At 31.5% G+C, this 14,601-nt stretch overlaps 4 protein-coding genes across 4 annotated transcripts; 3 read left to right on the top strand and 1 right to left on the bottom strand.

Moving 5' to 3' along the window:
• Nucleotides 1–1,659: 1,659 nt before the first annotated feature.
• On the top strand, nucleotides 1,660–4,811 carry BX663DRAFT_458378 (uncharacterized protein). The gene is made up of 5 exons (XM_051523901.1): nucleotides 1,660–1,856; nucleotides 1,913–2,182; nucleotides 2,371–2,489; nucleotides 2,594–4,455; nucleotides 4,522–4,811. The coding sequence occupies exons 1-5, from the start codon at nucleotides 1,688–1,690 to the stop codon at nucleotides 4,751–4,753; spliced, it is 2,652 nt and encodes an 883-aa protein (XP_051380638.1). The 5' UTR covers nucleotides 1,660–1,687; the 3' UTR covers nucleotides 4,754–4,811.
• Nucleotides 4,812–5,186: 375 nt separating this feature from the next.
• Nucleotides 5,187–8,635, top strand: BX663DRAFT_458372 (uncharacterized protein). The gene is made up of 3 exons (XM_051523900.1): nucleotides 5,187–5,457; nucleotides 5,539–7,339; nucleotides 7,434–8,635. The coding sequence occupies exons 1-3, from the start codon at nucleotides 5,295–5,297 to the stop codon at nucleotides 8,587–8,589; spliced, it is 3,120 nt and encodes a 1,039-aa protein (XP_051380637.1). The 5' UTR covers nucleotides 5,187–5,294; the 3' UTR covers nucleotides 8,590–8,635.
• Nucleotides 8,636–9,584: 949 nt separating this feature from the next.
• On the bottom strand, nucleotides 9,585–10,570 carry BX663DRAFT_517126 (uncharacterized protein). Its single transcript, XM_051528686.1, has 3 exons — nucleotides 10,222–10,570; nucleotides 10,007–10,152; nucleotides 9,585–9,942 (listed from the first exon to the last, which is right to left on the bottom strand). Exons 1-3 carry the CDS (start codon nucleotides 10,489–10,491, stop codon nucleotides 9,627–9,629), a joined length of 732 nt encoding a protein of 243 aa, XP_051380636.1. The 5' UTR covers nucleotides 10,492–10,570; the 3' UTR covers nucleotides 9,585–9,626.
• A 2,274-nt stretch (nucleotides 10,571–12,844) lies between these two features.
• Nucleotides 12,845–13,278, top strand: BX663DRAFT_517124 (uncharacterized protein; the record flags this gene model as incomplete). Its single annotated transcript, XM_051528685.1, is given in 3 exon segments — nucleotides 12,845–13,171; nucleotides 13,187–13,188; nucleotides 13,200–13,278. A coding segment is annotated over 1 exon segment (164 nt), but the record flags the coding sequence as incomplete, so codon positions are not given.
• Nucleotides 13,279–14,601: the final 1,323 nt, after the last annotated feature.

The following is a 14,601-nucleotide window of genomic DNA, read 5'->3' as shown; positions in this document are numbered from 1 at the left end:
TACTCCTTTAATAAACAGGAAAATAAAAAGAAGAGAGAGCCATTAAAATGGCTTTTTTTTTTTTTTAGCTTTATATAAATTATGACGATGTAGTTTTCTTTAAGATCAAATATCCAAAAAAAAAGAATGAAGCTGTTGTGTATACTTTATTGTATCGATCTAAAAAAATAAAAAGACAGACATAGGATGATATAAATAAATATCTTCTCCTACCCGCGTTTCTTTTTTTTTTTATTGTAACAGCAGAACAAACAATTAATTAAACAAGTTATGCAGATCTATTTTTATACATAAGAGAACAAAGTCTGACGAGCTATTGTAATATGAGACAAAAGAGGCCTTATTTTGTATTAATAGCTTTCAAGCTATTATTGATAAAAGATTTATGTAAACTATTTGTTTATTTAGTTGTATGATAACTAATAGTGAAATAAATTCAACGTAGAATTAAGAGAATCAACTCGATAATATTCACTAGCAACTAAATAATCCTTATCCTACTGAATATATGGGCTAGAACATAAAATATTTAATCGAGCTACTTTATAAAGAATTGATCTATTTAATAGCTACCAACAAAAAAAAGGTCTAATCATGATAATCGATACAGTTCTAATCTTTTATATATCAAAATAATATAGCAAAACCTTCTTTCTTTTATAGTAATACATTTAATTTTAAAATAAGAACTAAATTTAGATAAACTTACCACAACCATTGTTTATTCTAATAATACAAACATTTGTGCTATTGTTATTATATAATACTAAACAGTGTCATTATCATCTTTTATTCTTCTAAATTTAGCTGCAACATATCCAATAGTAAACGTTAAAGTTTTGTAGAAACAAAATTTTTTTTTCTTTTTTTTTTTTTTCTTTTTTTTTTTTTTTTTTTTTTTTTTTTTTAAATCAATGCTGTCGCTGAAAAACATTGAAAAATCAACAAAAAAAAAACTTTTTTTTTTTTTTTTTTTTAAATTACAAGACTATAAATTAATTTATTTATTAATTGTTACTGCAAAATACATTTGTAAAATACTAATAAAAATACTAATAAAGAAAATATATTGATTTAAATGCAAGCTTTTTTTTTGGCAAGAACCAAAAGTAAAAAAACGTATAAACGAAGAAAAAGGTGTTGCAGAATTACAAACTCTATTTTTTTTTCCCATTTATTTGTTACTTAATTGGGTTAACAAATAAAACGAAAAAAAAAAAGGGCTGGAGTCTTTTAATCATCCTATCTCCACTGATAAAGTTGATAAGTTCTCGATTTTTTTTTTTTTTTTTTTTTATAGATATCTTGCTTTATTTTATTTCGTTTAAAATTGTATTATTTTTTTTCTGTAAATAATAAAAAGATAAAATATTATAAGCCTTAATGATATGTATAACTTAATTTTTATGTAAAATTTGGGATACAATAATAAAGAAAAGAAAAAAAAAAAGAGTCTTTATAAATTTTGTGTTTTACAAATCTTTTTAATCAGAAATCAAAAAGATGCACATAATATTTCTCCCTTTTTGGATAAAATGTTTCTTTTAAAAAAAAATTAATTATCGAAAATAAACAACGTTATCAATATCAGACGATTTCTTCATTTCCTCTGGTATACAAAAAGTTCCCATTTTATTTATCCTTTTTTTTTTTTTTCTTCTCTTAACTTTTATCCTTACATTAAATTATGGCACCACCTAACATTGAATTGACTTGTCAAGACGGACAAAGTCGTTCGTTTGACTTTGCAGCACCAACAGGTCCTATTGATACAAAAGATATTGGAACCCCTGATGCTCATGTTTCAAGAGATCCTAACTTAACTCGATTGACAGGAAAACACCCTTTGAATGCTGGTAATATGTTTATTTATGTCAAAGTATCTACAAAATTTTAATTCTATCAATATTAGAATCTCCTGTAAAGCTATTGTTGGAACATGGATTCATTACACCCAATGAACTTCATGTTGTCAGAAATCATGGTCCTGTCCCTAAAAATGATTTTGAGACTCATACAATTTCAATTGGTGGTTTGGTCAACAACCCTATCACTATTACAATGAAAGATTTGCTTGAAATGCCTTCTCATACCTTACCTGTTACTATTTGTTGTGCTGGTAATAGACGTAAAGAGCAAAATATTATTAGACAATCTATTGGTTTCTCTTGGGGCGCAGGAGGTACATATAGTTAAAAACTATGATATATATATATATGTATATTTTGTACATATTTGTATATTTTGTATATATTTGTATATTTTGTATATACATGTATATTTTGTACATATTTGTATATTTTGTACATATTTGTATATTAATTTTTCTTTTTTTTTCTCGTTTCTTTTATTTATTTATTTTTTTTACAGGTGTTAGCACTGCTTATTGGACAGGTGTATTCCTTAGAGATGTAATCAACAAATTTGCTGGTGGTCTTAAGCCAGAAGCACTTCATATTTGTTTAGAAGGAAATGATGCTACTGCTAAAGTAAATGATTTTTTTCTTTTTTTTTATATATTTATATATATACACATATATATACACATATATATATCTTTATTTCTAAACATGATTATTTTATATTCATTTAGGGTCCTTATGGTACTTCACTTACTGTGAATCGCGCCATGTCAGAAGAATATGATATTCTTATTGCTTATAAGATGAATGGTCAACCAATTCCTTATGATCATGGTTATCCAGTTCGTTGTGTCGTGCCTGGTTGTATCGGTGGTCGTAGTGTAAAATGGCTTTCCACTATTGAAGCTACTACACATGTTTCTCAAAATCCTTATCAAGATGCTGATAATAAGGTTTTCCCTCCTACCGTCTTAACTCCTGATCAAGCTACAGCTGAAAAATGGTGGTCTATTCCTGACTATTCTGTCTATGACTTGAATATCAATAGTGTGATCGCTGCCCCTTATCATGGCTCAAAGATTCCTCTTAATGATCTGAATGCCACCGTCACTCTTCGTGGTTATGCTTATGGTGGTAGTAACCGTAAGATTACTCGTTGTGAACTTACCTTGGATGATGGTAAAACTTGGAGATTGGCCAAGATTCATAACGAGATGAAGGAAGCCGCTGATCGATATGCTACTGAACATTTTGGTTTGGATATGTCTCGTAATACATCTGCCTATTGGGAATCACGTAACTGGACTTGGGTCTTTTGGTCTCTTGAGATTCCTGTTTCTGACCTTTTGGGTATCAAGGAAATTTGTCTCAAGTGTTGGAATGATGCGAATAATTCTCAGCCCAAGGAACCTACTTGGTCCTTGATGGGTATGCTTCATAACGCTTGGTATCGTGTTCGTGTTCATTTAGTAAAGGAACCTGAATTGGCTCTTTTGTTTCAACATCCTACTACTCTTCCTGGTGATGTCACCTTGAAGGATATTGACCTTCCTGGTTGGTTGGAAGGAGAAAAGAAAGAAGAAACTCCTTCTGCTGCTGCTACCGCCGCCGCTGCTACTAAAGAAAAATCGAATGATGGCAAAAAATTGAAAACATATACACTTGAAGAGGTAGCCAAGCATGCAACTGAAGATGATTGTTGGATTGTTCTTAATGGTCTCGTCTATGACTGTACTCCTTTCTTGAATGAACATCCTGGTGGTGCACAAAGTATTGTACTTGCAGCTGGTACTGACTGTACTGATGAATTCTTTGCTATCCATTCTGAAAAGGCAATCAATATGCTTAAAAAATATCTTATTGGTGAGGTCCAACAAGAAGCTGCCACCACTCCAGAGAAACAAGTATCATCATCCCAGACTCAAAAATCAAATGTCATTACTCCTTCTTCCCAAAGCACTAATAATAATAATACTACTACTACTACTGCACAATCCTTCTTTGACCCACGTGTATGGAAGAAACTCGTCTTACAAAAGAAAGAAGCAATCTCAACTACCATTCGTAAATTTACATTTGCTGTTCCCGAAGGCGTTGATGAGGTACTTTCATTACCTGTAGGTTTACACGTTTATATGAAGTTGAAGGAAGATATCAATGATCAATCTGAAAAGCCAAAGATCGTGATACGTGCTTATACTCCTAGTAAAGTAAATCAAAAGACCATCGAATTTATGGTCAAGATTTATTATCCTTATAACAACATCCCTGGTGGTAAACTTACGACTACACTTGATCAAATCCGTATTGGTGAATTCGTTGACTTTAAGGGTCCCTTAGGTGAGATTGAGTACTTTGGTAACTGTCAAATCTCTCTTAAAGGCCAGAGACGTCACGTTGATGAAATCAGTATGATTGCTGGTGGTACCGGTATTACCCCTATGTGGCAAATAATTCAAGCCTTGGAAAAGGACAATGTCAATAAGCCACGCATCTCACTTATCTATTGTGCTCGTTCATTGAATGATATCATCTTCTATAAGGAATTAAATGAATTACAGGAAAAATATGGCTCCGAGTGTTTCCGTGTTAGGTAAGAGATTGAACAAAAAAGAAAAAAAAAAGTTAAGGTTTTAAACTTTTCTTTTTTTTTTGATAGATTTATACTCGATGAAACACCTAAAGGGGTTAAATGGGAAGGAGGTCATGGTTATTTCTGTATGCAAGAATTAAAGGATCATTTATTCCCATTCAATAGAACTCAATCATCAACTAACTCAAGAATTACTTTATTATGTGGTCCAGAACCTATGATGGATAAATATTGTAAACCTTTATTGAAGGAAGCCTTAGGCGAAGAATATGTCAAAAAGAATGTTTTCGAATTTTAATCATATAATATTTGTTGAACCAATAAAAATCTTTCATTTATTTGTTTGTTATATTAAATTAGAAATTTGCAATTCGAGATTCCTTTTTTTTTTTTTAACAAACAAATATGAAACAAATACTGTTTCTTTTGTATCATTGTTTTCCCGTGTTCCAGATGCTTATTGTCTATCATGTATACATGTATATGTTTATATTTTTTATAAGCTAATATGTAAACATGTTTGCGTTTGTGTTACATATAGATAAGTATAGAATCATATGTTGTTTAGTAGTTTATCTAACAATCAAAAGGTGATAAATAAATCTCATTTAATATAAATATACAAAAAAAAGGGTCATTTAAAAGACCGCTATCCAAAAATTGTGTGATAGTACTATGTATATAAAAAGAAATACATCTATATAAATAAAATTTTTATATACTCTTTATCTATTTTTTTTTCCTCTTTTTATTTTTTTTTTCTATTACTTTCGTTTGCTAAATAAGTTCTTACATTAAATAATAGCAACAAAATAAAAAAAAAATCCAACTTCTCAAATATGCCACCAAACGTCAATGCTAATGATTTACCTACCAACACTTCCCAAAAAACCATTGTTGTTGTAGGTTTGGGTATGGCCGCTGTAGCATTCATGGAAAAGATGATTGCTTATGACACTGAAAAGAAATATTGTATTAAAGTTTTTGGTGATGAACCTGAATGTAATAATAATAAATATAAAGAGTTGTTTATTTAAGAAAGAAAGAAAGAATAAAAAAAGAGTACTAAATATCATATAATAGTGGCATACAATCGTGTTGGTCTTACTCAGTACTTTACACATCGAGATCCTGAAAAGCAATTGATGAAACCTAGATCATGGTATGATGAAAATCAAATTGAAGTTCATGTAGGTGATCTTGTAGAAGAAATTGATACAAAGACAAAGATGATTAGAGCTAAGCATGCATCTTGGGTTCCCTATGATGTCTGTGTCATTGCTACTGGCTCCTCTGCTGCAGTTCCACCTAATGCACCTACTGATATGGATGGTGTCTTTTGCTATCGTACTATTGAAGACCTTGAGAATATCATTGATTGGGCCTCTCGTCATGATGTGAAGACCGCTAGTGTCGTTGGTGGTGGTTTGCTCGGTCTTGAAGCTGCTAAGGCTGTTTTGGATCTTGATCTTAAAGTCTCCATCTATGAACTTTCCCCTCGTTTGATGTTTAGACAACTTGATCAAGATGCATCTGATCTTTTGGAAAATGAAATTAAAAAGTTGGGTATTGAAACGTATCTCGGTAAATCTCCCAAGGAGGTACATGGTCAAGAAGACCCTGTTACAAAGCGTACTCGTCTCACTGGTCTCACAGTTCAAGGTGATGAGGATAAGGGGGTTGTCCCGACTGATATGTTGATCTATTCTATTGGTATCAGACCTCGTGATCAACTCTGTGCCGCTTCCTATGGCGCCCTTCAAAGAGGGGACCGTGGAGGCATCAAGGTCATGGCTGATATGTCCACCTCTGCTCCTGACGTCTATGCCATTGGTGAATGTGCCTCCTTCAATAATATGTGTTATGGTTTAGTGGCCCCCTGTAACGATATGGCAGATGTCTTGGCCAAGAACTTGACTCAAAAGGGACCTGCTGAATTCAAGGGTAACGATATGTCAACTAAGCTCAAATTGATGGGTGTCTATGTCGCTAGCTTTGGTACCGTTTTCCCTGATCCCTCCCTTGAGACTCAGCCTCTCACCTATCGTGATCCCTTCAAGAGCGTCTACAAGAAATACATCTTCACCAAGGACGGTAAGAAGCTTCTTGGTGGTATCATGGTCGGTGATACGAATGACTATATCAAGTTGTTAGCCTATGCTCGTAGCGGTAAAGAGATTGAATGTGAACCCTCTCAATTTATCTTGGGTATTCAAAGTGGTGAAGCTGAGGGCGCTGAAGCTCTTCCAGATGAAACTCAAATCTGTTCCTGTTACAATATCTCCAAGGGTGAAATTCGAAAGGCCATCCGTGAACAAGGTTTAACCACTGTGGATCAAGTAAAGGCCTATACCAAGGCCGGTACTGGTTGTGGTGGTTGTGTCCCGTCTGTTACAGAAATCTTTGAGGCTGAAATGAAGGCCCTTGGTAAGACGGTGACGAACTATGTCTGTCGTGACTTTGCATATTCACGTGCTGAGCTTTATACCATTGCCAAGATTAAGGGCCTTCGTTCCTACTCTGACATCGTTGAGCATTGCGCAATCGATAAAGAAACCATGGGTTGTGAAATCTGTAAGCCTACTGTCGCCTCCATCTTGGCCTCACTTTATAATGAAAACGTGTTGGATGCGGGTCGTGGTGCGCTTCAAGAGACAAATGATCGTTATTTAGCTAATATCCAAAGAGGTGGTCTCTATAGTGTTGTTCCTCGTATCGCTGGTGGAGAGATTACCCCTGAAAAGTTGGGTGTCATTGCTGATGTTGCCAAGGAATACAATTTGTATACTAAAATCACAGGTGGTCAACGTATTGATATCTTTGGTGCTCGTAAAGAAGATCTTCCTGATATTTGGGAGAAATTAGTGAATGCTGGTTTTGAAAGGTAATTTTTGTTTTTGTTTTTTTTTTAAAAAAAAAAAAATCCAAATATTTATATAATTTTTTTTCTTCTTCTTCTTTATATACATATATATTAGTGGTCATGCTTATGGTAAATCTTTGCGTACTGTCAAGTCTTGTGTTGGTTCTACATGGTGTCGTTATGGTCAACAAGATTCAGTCGGATTCGCAATTCGTCTTGAAAACCGATATAAGGGTATCCGTTCACCACATAAATTAAAGGGTGCTGTCTCTGGTTGTATTCGTGAATGTGCTGAAGCTCAAGGTAAAGATTTTGGTCTCATTGCTACTGAACAAGGTTACAACGTGTACGTATGTGGTAATGGTGGTAGTAAGCCTCGACATGCAGATCTTTTGGTTTCTAACGTATCTGAAGAAGATGCCACGAAATACGTGGATCGTTTCTTGATCTATTATATTATGACAGCTGACAGATTACAACGTACCGCTCGTTGGCTCGAAAAACTTCCTGGTGGTGTTGATTATCTTCGTAAAGTAGTTGTTGATGACCATCTTGGTATCTGTGAAGAATTAGATAAGCACATGAGTTATTTGATTGGCACCTATGAAGATGAATGGGCTCGTATTGTCAAGACTCCCGAATTAAGACAACGCTTTAAAGAGTATGTAAACGCCGAGAGTGAAAAGGAAACGATGATTGAAATGATTGAGGAACGTGGCCAACTTCGTCCTGCTAACTGGCCAAAGGAACTCGAATCTTTACCTTCATTAGAGGCTGAAATTCAGAACAAGTCCGCCTCTCTCAACTGGATGCATGTCGGATCCTCTGACCTCTTCCCACGTGATGAAGGTCGTGTTGTAAAAGTAGGCAATGTCCAAATCGCTGTCTTCCATACCTTGAACGATCATTATTACGCTGTTCAAAACATGTGTCCTATCAAGCGTGATCTTGTGTTGTCTGATGGTATCCTTGGTGAGATCAAGAAGGAAGATCACACCTCAGTTTATGTATCCTGTCCTATTCACAAAAAGAACTTTGACTTACAAACCGGTGCTTGTCTCTCTAGTGGAAGTGAAAACTACTCAATTAATGCTTTTAACGTTAAAGTTGAAAACAATCAAGTTTATTTATTATTGCCTTCAGTTGAAATCCTTAACGAAGCCCTTAGTTCTGAGAGATTCATTATTAAGAAGTCAATGACAATGAAAAAGGATTCTTCTGATCAAGCTATTCCTGTTGCTGTTGGTGATAAAGATGTAAATAATTGGTAGTTATACTTTATATAATTTCTTTCTTTTTTTTTCTTTTTTTTTTTTTACACATCGTGTATATACATCAATATGTATTTCTTATTACAATAATAAAGAAAAAAAATAGCATTCATCTTATCATTGCATAATTTTTTTTTTTTTTTTTTTTTTGGAATTACAATATTAAGCAAAGAAAGGGTTCATATTCCCTAAAATCTTTTGAGCAATACAATATTGGTTGATTAAATGAAAGATAACTACCTATAAGCTTGGGTTTATAATAATATTATGGCCCTAATGCATTACTATATATGAGACAAGATGTTGGAATAAATTACATATACGAAGAAAAAAAAAACCAGCATCCCCTTAATAAAAGGATGAGTATTATAAAGTTATGTTGGTATGTATCTTTATTTATACAAGTCTTGAATTTTAACTTGATATAATTTAATTAATTCTATTCTTTTACTTTTTTTTTTTTTTTTTTTTTTTTTAATTAATGTTACCTCCTTTACATCTCTTTCACTTTTATATATTCTTCTCAGCGTTTTCCTCCTGACTCTGAGAATAATAAACTCATGTGAGTTATTTGTAAATCAAAATAATTATCCATTTTTTTTTTTTTTTTTTGGATAGTTACAATTAGTTAAGAAGAAGCTCTGTCTATCATCAAAATATATTAAAATAATAATCAACAATATTTATTTATTCTATAAAATTCATATAATCATGTATTTTCACATAAATTTAAATATATGAAGTTTAGGCATAAAAAAGATTACATAGAAAATAAGTTATAAAAATATATAACAAAATTAGTTTTCATAGGAAAATGTATGTCAAAAAAAGGGGGGACGACGAGAAGGAGTATGAAGGAATATAAACCATCAAATGACAATTCCAAAAAAAAATAAAAAAATAAAAAAATAAAAAAATAAAAAAATAAAAAAATAAAAAAATAAAAAAATAAAAAAAAAAATAAAAAAAAAAATAAAATAATATATATAAAGTTACATGCATCTAGCGATAATATTCCTTCTTTTGACATTACTATTTTATGCCTGATGTATAAATGACGAGTTATGATCTGACATACGATAAAAAGCTGATCTAATAGCTGTAGGCAAGTATATCACATTATTAGGAAATGATTTATAAATCAAATAATCGGCATTTTTATCTTCATGATGATAGTTTTTTTGTAGAAAACTTACAGAAGGCGAAGTTAGGGGTGACTCTAAATCTGATTCATAACTACTTGTAGGTGAATTAGTAATAATTGGTGACATATGTTCTATTGCAGTAGAAGTTGTAATCACAAAGTTATCATCTCTTATCAAATCGCCTCTCTTTTTCTGTTCCAAGCTAATACTATAAAGAATATTCAATTATAAGTTGTTGCTTTTTTTTGATTTATGTAATGTATGTATTTTACTTGTAAGTTTTCCATTTTGGATCATGACAGTGTTGATGTCTTGATAAAGTTGTTTTACGAGTAAATGATTTTCCACAATCAGCAAATAAACATATATAAGGTCTTTTGCCTGTATGCGTTCTTCTGTGTCTTGCTAATGAAGATGACTATATAAAGAAGACTTTCATATATATACAAAATATTGAAATGTTATATATATATATCAAACTATATACATCGCTAAATGATTTTCCACATGATTCATATTCACATAAATGAGGTCGCTCTCCAGTATGAGTCCGATAATGAACGGTTAGAGCTGACCTTTGAATAAATTGTTTTTCACATGTTGGCCATTTACAATGATAAGGTCTTTCTCCTGTATGAATTCTTGTATGTCTTGAAAGATCTGAACGACGAGAAAATGATTTAATACATCCAGACCACTTACAATGAAATGCTTTTTCGTTACTTATTGGCGTATTTAATAAGTCTCGAATATCCATATTCAAAATAATAAGAATGAAATGGAGACAGAACAAAAAAAAAAGTGGTTATTATAATGTAATGATATGTATTTATATTTAGAAATGTCGAGGTATATAAATATAGCCTAAAAAAATAACTAAATAAGATTTCTTGCTTGTTTTATAATAATACCCTTTTTAAATATAGAAAGGAGACAGGTTATAAATAGAGGGCTGATATAAATATTTATAAAAAACTTATAAGGAGATCAAATATAAAGTAAATGATTCACGCAAATATGTATATTGTTTATATATGTATAAAAAAAAAAAAAAAACGAAATTTGAGTTTTTTTTTATTTTTGTTATTATTCTTATTTTTTTATTTATTTATTATTATTTAAATAGGAAAAGAAGGCACTTGTTATCAATCTGGGAATTTGCGCTATGTTTTAACCTTTTTATGTGCCACAGTTCCTTCTAGATAAATAATATCGCTTTTTTTTAGTTATTAACATAACAAGACTCAATTTACATATTTTTTTGTATATAAATAGTCTGTCTATTTTATGCGCATAGATCAATTTTAATGAACATTATATAAAAATAGAAGACACAGTTTTTTACTCTATTTTTCTTATTATATCCACATTCAATATTATGTATAGGTCAGTATACCTTTTTCCATGCTTTGAAGAGAGTAAGTATATAGCCCTTTTCTTTCCCCCTCCCCTCTTTTATTGGTAAATAATTTACTTTAATAACTTCATATTAAGATATTATGTAATGAATAAATTAAGATTTCGATTTTATTTGACTTTTAAACTCGTACAATTGACTAGATATGCCTTTTAAGTATTATTTCATCGTGAAAAAAATAAAAAGCTTATTAATGCCTTTTTTTCTTAAAAAAAGAAAAAAAGAAAAAAAAATCATTAAATCATTAAATCAACATTTAGGCTTCAATAGATCAAATCATTTAACAGACTCTATGCTAATAGAGAACTAATATCGAATTACAAAATAAAGCATAAATTCAAACCATTGATTAGGATTGTATTTTAAGTATAATTTAAATGCCACGTTTTTTATTCTATTTATTACTATATACATACTCGTGTACTATATATGGTTGTCATTATTTATTGAGGTTAGAATCTAATTTAGATATGAATATATTTTTTCTTTTTTATTCTGTAGGACACACGATTTAATAGACACAATAACATAATTTAAGCCATTCTAAATAAAAGAATAAGTTGTTTGTTTTCTTTTTCTTATATGCTTATAGAGATAAATGAGGGTGGGATATGTATCTTCTCACTCACTCACTCACTCACTCACTCACTCTCTCTTTCTCTTTTTTTTTTTTTTTTTTTTTTTTTTTTTTTTACCCCTGAATTTTTATAGAGATTTTTTTTTATGTATAAATATAATAGATCACGTGCTTCTTTTTTCTTATAATAAAATACGATGATCCGAAGTCTGTGTGCAAATATAATTCACAGTAAATAAAAATGACAAAATGAATGAATTAGCATTGTACGACCCTCATAATACAGTAAAAGAAATGTTACTATTATCTGATTGGTGTACAGTGCTGATGGCTCCAATTGGCCGAATTTAAAATATTAAGATAACACATTAAATATATATGATACTCTAATCTATGGATTTGCAGGTGTCTATATTACGTTTCATTTTTTTTTATTTTTATTACTATCCTTTAAGATGAATCATAATAAGATATAGATTTAAGGATGAATACTTGGTATAGTATGACGTTAATTGAGGATAAAAAAAAAGGGAATGAGAAATTAAATAGTGGTAACTTATATGTAGGATCTATTTGTGATGATTACACAGACGATTAGAAGCCTTTATTTCTTTAATCCCTTCATTAAAAAAAGAATTTTTTTTGTAAGCTATTAAATAGGAAGAATGATTAGTATAGCTTGATAAAATACCTAAATTTGGATAAAGAAAATCAAAATAGAATCCTGAATTGGAAACAAACCAATACAACTAATTTTACTTAAAGCTAGATTTAAGATGTATCTTTTAGAGTTGTACGCAACACAATTAATAATGAGGCTATAGGTTGTTTAACCAGGACATTTAGTGATTTTGGTTCAAAGAGAATCACACTAAATGACTTTACATTAGGTACTTGTGAACTTTTTTTTTTTTTTTTTTTTTTTTTTTTTTTTTTTTTTTTTGATTAAAAACCTTGGTTATCAATGTTGAGGCTCGAAATAATACTAACTGCATTAACAAGTTTTATGATTTGATGTTAAAATGGACAATGGCAGATATCGATTCCCTTAAAAATTATATTAATATGAAGCTATTTGTTTGTGGAACACATATTATAATAACTACTACTACTATCAAATACACCTTTTCTCAAAATGATGTCGCACTTTCAAGAAAGAATATGCCGCACTTTTCAGAAAAAAGATATCGTATAAGAATCAGTACTCTTTTTCTCTTGAAGTACTTTTGTAATGAGCAATTCGCTTTATTTCGAGGATGGGCAAGGGAACGTTTTGGATGAAGATGGAAATGATCCAATGGATATTACTGAGAATGAAGATCCGTACAAGTTAGATGAGCTTACATCTTATAGCGCTTATATTGCAGCTAGAGACAAGTTTATGATGGAAGTTGATCAGGATCCAAATTGCTCAGAATAGAAGACGACTAAGAAACAAAAAAACGAGCTCAGAGAGGCAAAAAAAAAAAACAATCTGATAAAGAACAAACGTGTCAGTAATGAAGTTAAGGCACATGCCATTCACTTAGTGAATATTCATCCAAAAAAAACAGCGCTTTAGATTTAGGCTTAGAACCAAGAAGTGTACAACGGTGGCATAGCACCTGGAAGAAAGACTCAGACTCCTTGTTCAAAACTATCGGTCGACCAAGAATCATTGAAGCAGATGGTGACCTAGCAGTAGCAACGAATAATACTGTTACAGAGTTTTATTACAAACAACCTACCGCTACTGCTGACCAGCTACTTGATCGGTTGACTAGTACTTTTGAAGGTCTGTCGCTTTCGAAACCTATATTATATCGTTATTTGAACGATCTCTAGTTCCGCACTTTGAAGAAGGTACAACTAGAGCCTTTAGAGCGAAATAGTACAGAGGGGATTCAAGCGAGAAAGAATTGGGTGGAGGAGATAAAGAGCATGGGTGTAGATTATATGAACAACTGTGTCTTCATCAACGAAGCAGAATTTAATGCGAATCTGAGAAGAACTCGGGGATAGACTCCGATAGGAGAATTAGCTATTGTTAAGGTACTTACGGCAAGAGCAAACTCGATCTCAATCTTGGGCGCTATATCAAGTAAAGGCTTGATCAAGGTTTGTATGAGAAAGCCTATTCCCCCTTCAAAAAAAAAGGAAAGCTAGCAGGAGGTGCTAAAACACAAACAAGAGGTACAATAACTACTCACTACCTGAACTTCATTGAAGATATCCTCGAAGAGATGGATAAATATCCTGAAATGAAGGGACATTATTTGTTAATGGATAATGCTCCTATTCATATATCTAAGTTAATTAGAACTACTATTGAGTCTCGTGGATATAAATATATCTACCTACCACCCTACTCCCTTGAGCTCACTCCAATCGAGCTATTTTGGTCAGTTATCAAGAGTGGTGTTAAGAGAGAGTTTGTTATCAAGAAAGATACGCTTCCTGCTAAAATTGCAGATGCTTGCAACAGTGTATTGCTATCATCCTTTGAAGGTTTCACTCGTTATTCTGTAAGGCGGTTCAATGACTGTTTGAATTGTCTTCCCATTTAATAAAAATACGATGCGACATCTTTTTCTTGAAAAGTACGACGGTTTAAATTTTAATAGTGCGACATCATTTTGAGAAAAGGTGTATAAATTTCGTTCCATTTTGAGAGTGATCTCTAAAGCAGGAGTTATTATTATAAGTGTATGATTAGCCAAAATGAGAGAGCTACATAGCCTCATTTTTGCATTTTATAAACAAAGAACACCTATCGTTTTTAATTATATACCATACCGGTAAAGAAGATCCTCTTATCCACAGAGATAAACTAATGATTACAATAAATTGAATTCTTGCTATTGATATACCAAATGCTTTACAGTATATATTTT

Source organism: Cokeromyces recurvatus (assembly GCF_025118155.1).
Source record: "Cokeromyces recurvatus strain NRRL 2243 chromosome Unknown BX663scaffold_22, whole genome shotgun sequence".
Classification (NCBI taxonomy): Eukaryota; Fungi; Mucoromycota; class Mucoromycetes; order Mucorales; family Mucoraceae; genus Cokeromyces; species Cokeromyces recurvatus.
The sequence above is the reverse complement of the archived record's forward strand: the minus strand, read 5'-3'. Positions and strand labels throughout refer to the sequence as shown.

Excerpts from the sequence above, each read along its gene's own strand:
- BX663DRAFT_458372 (XM_051523900.1), top strand. The coding sequence starts at position 5,295 with ATGCCACCAAACGTCAATGCTAATGATTTACCTACCAACACTTCCCAA. Across the intron at positions 5,458-5,538 it reads TTTTGGTGATGAACCTGAAT|TGGCATACAATCGTGTTGGT; the intron begins GTAATAATAATA and ends ATCATATAATAG. Across the intron at positions 7,340-7,433 it reads GTGAATGCTGGTTTTGAAAG|TGGTCATGCTTATGGTAAAT; the intron begins GTAATTTTTGTT and ends CATATATATTAG.
- BX663DRAFT_458378 (XM_051523901.1), top strand. The coding sequence starts at position 1,688 with ATGGCACCACCTAACATTGAATTGACTTGTCAAGACGGACAAAGTCGT. Across the intron at positions 1,857-1,912 it reads AAAACACCCTTTGAATGCTG|AATCTCCTGTAAAGCTATTG; the intron begins GTAATATGTTTA and ends TATCAATATTAG. Across the intron at positions 2,490-2,593 it reads GAAATGATGCTACTGCTAAA|GGTCCTTATGGTACTTCACT; the intron begins GTAAATGATTTT and ends ATATTCATTTAG.
- BX663DRAFT_517126 (XM_051528686.1), bottom strand. The coding sequence starts at position 10,491 with ATGGATATTCGAGACTTATTAAATACGCCAATAAGTAACGAAAAAGCA. Across the intron at positions 10,153-10,221 it reads GTGGAAAATCATTTAGCGAT|TCATCTTCATTAGCAAGACA; the intron begins GTATATAGTTTG and ends TTCTTTATATAG. Across the intron at positions 9,943-10,006 it reads CCAAAATGGAAAACTTACAA|TATTAGCTTGGAACAGAAAA; the intron begins GTAAAATACATA and ends TATTCTTTATAG.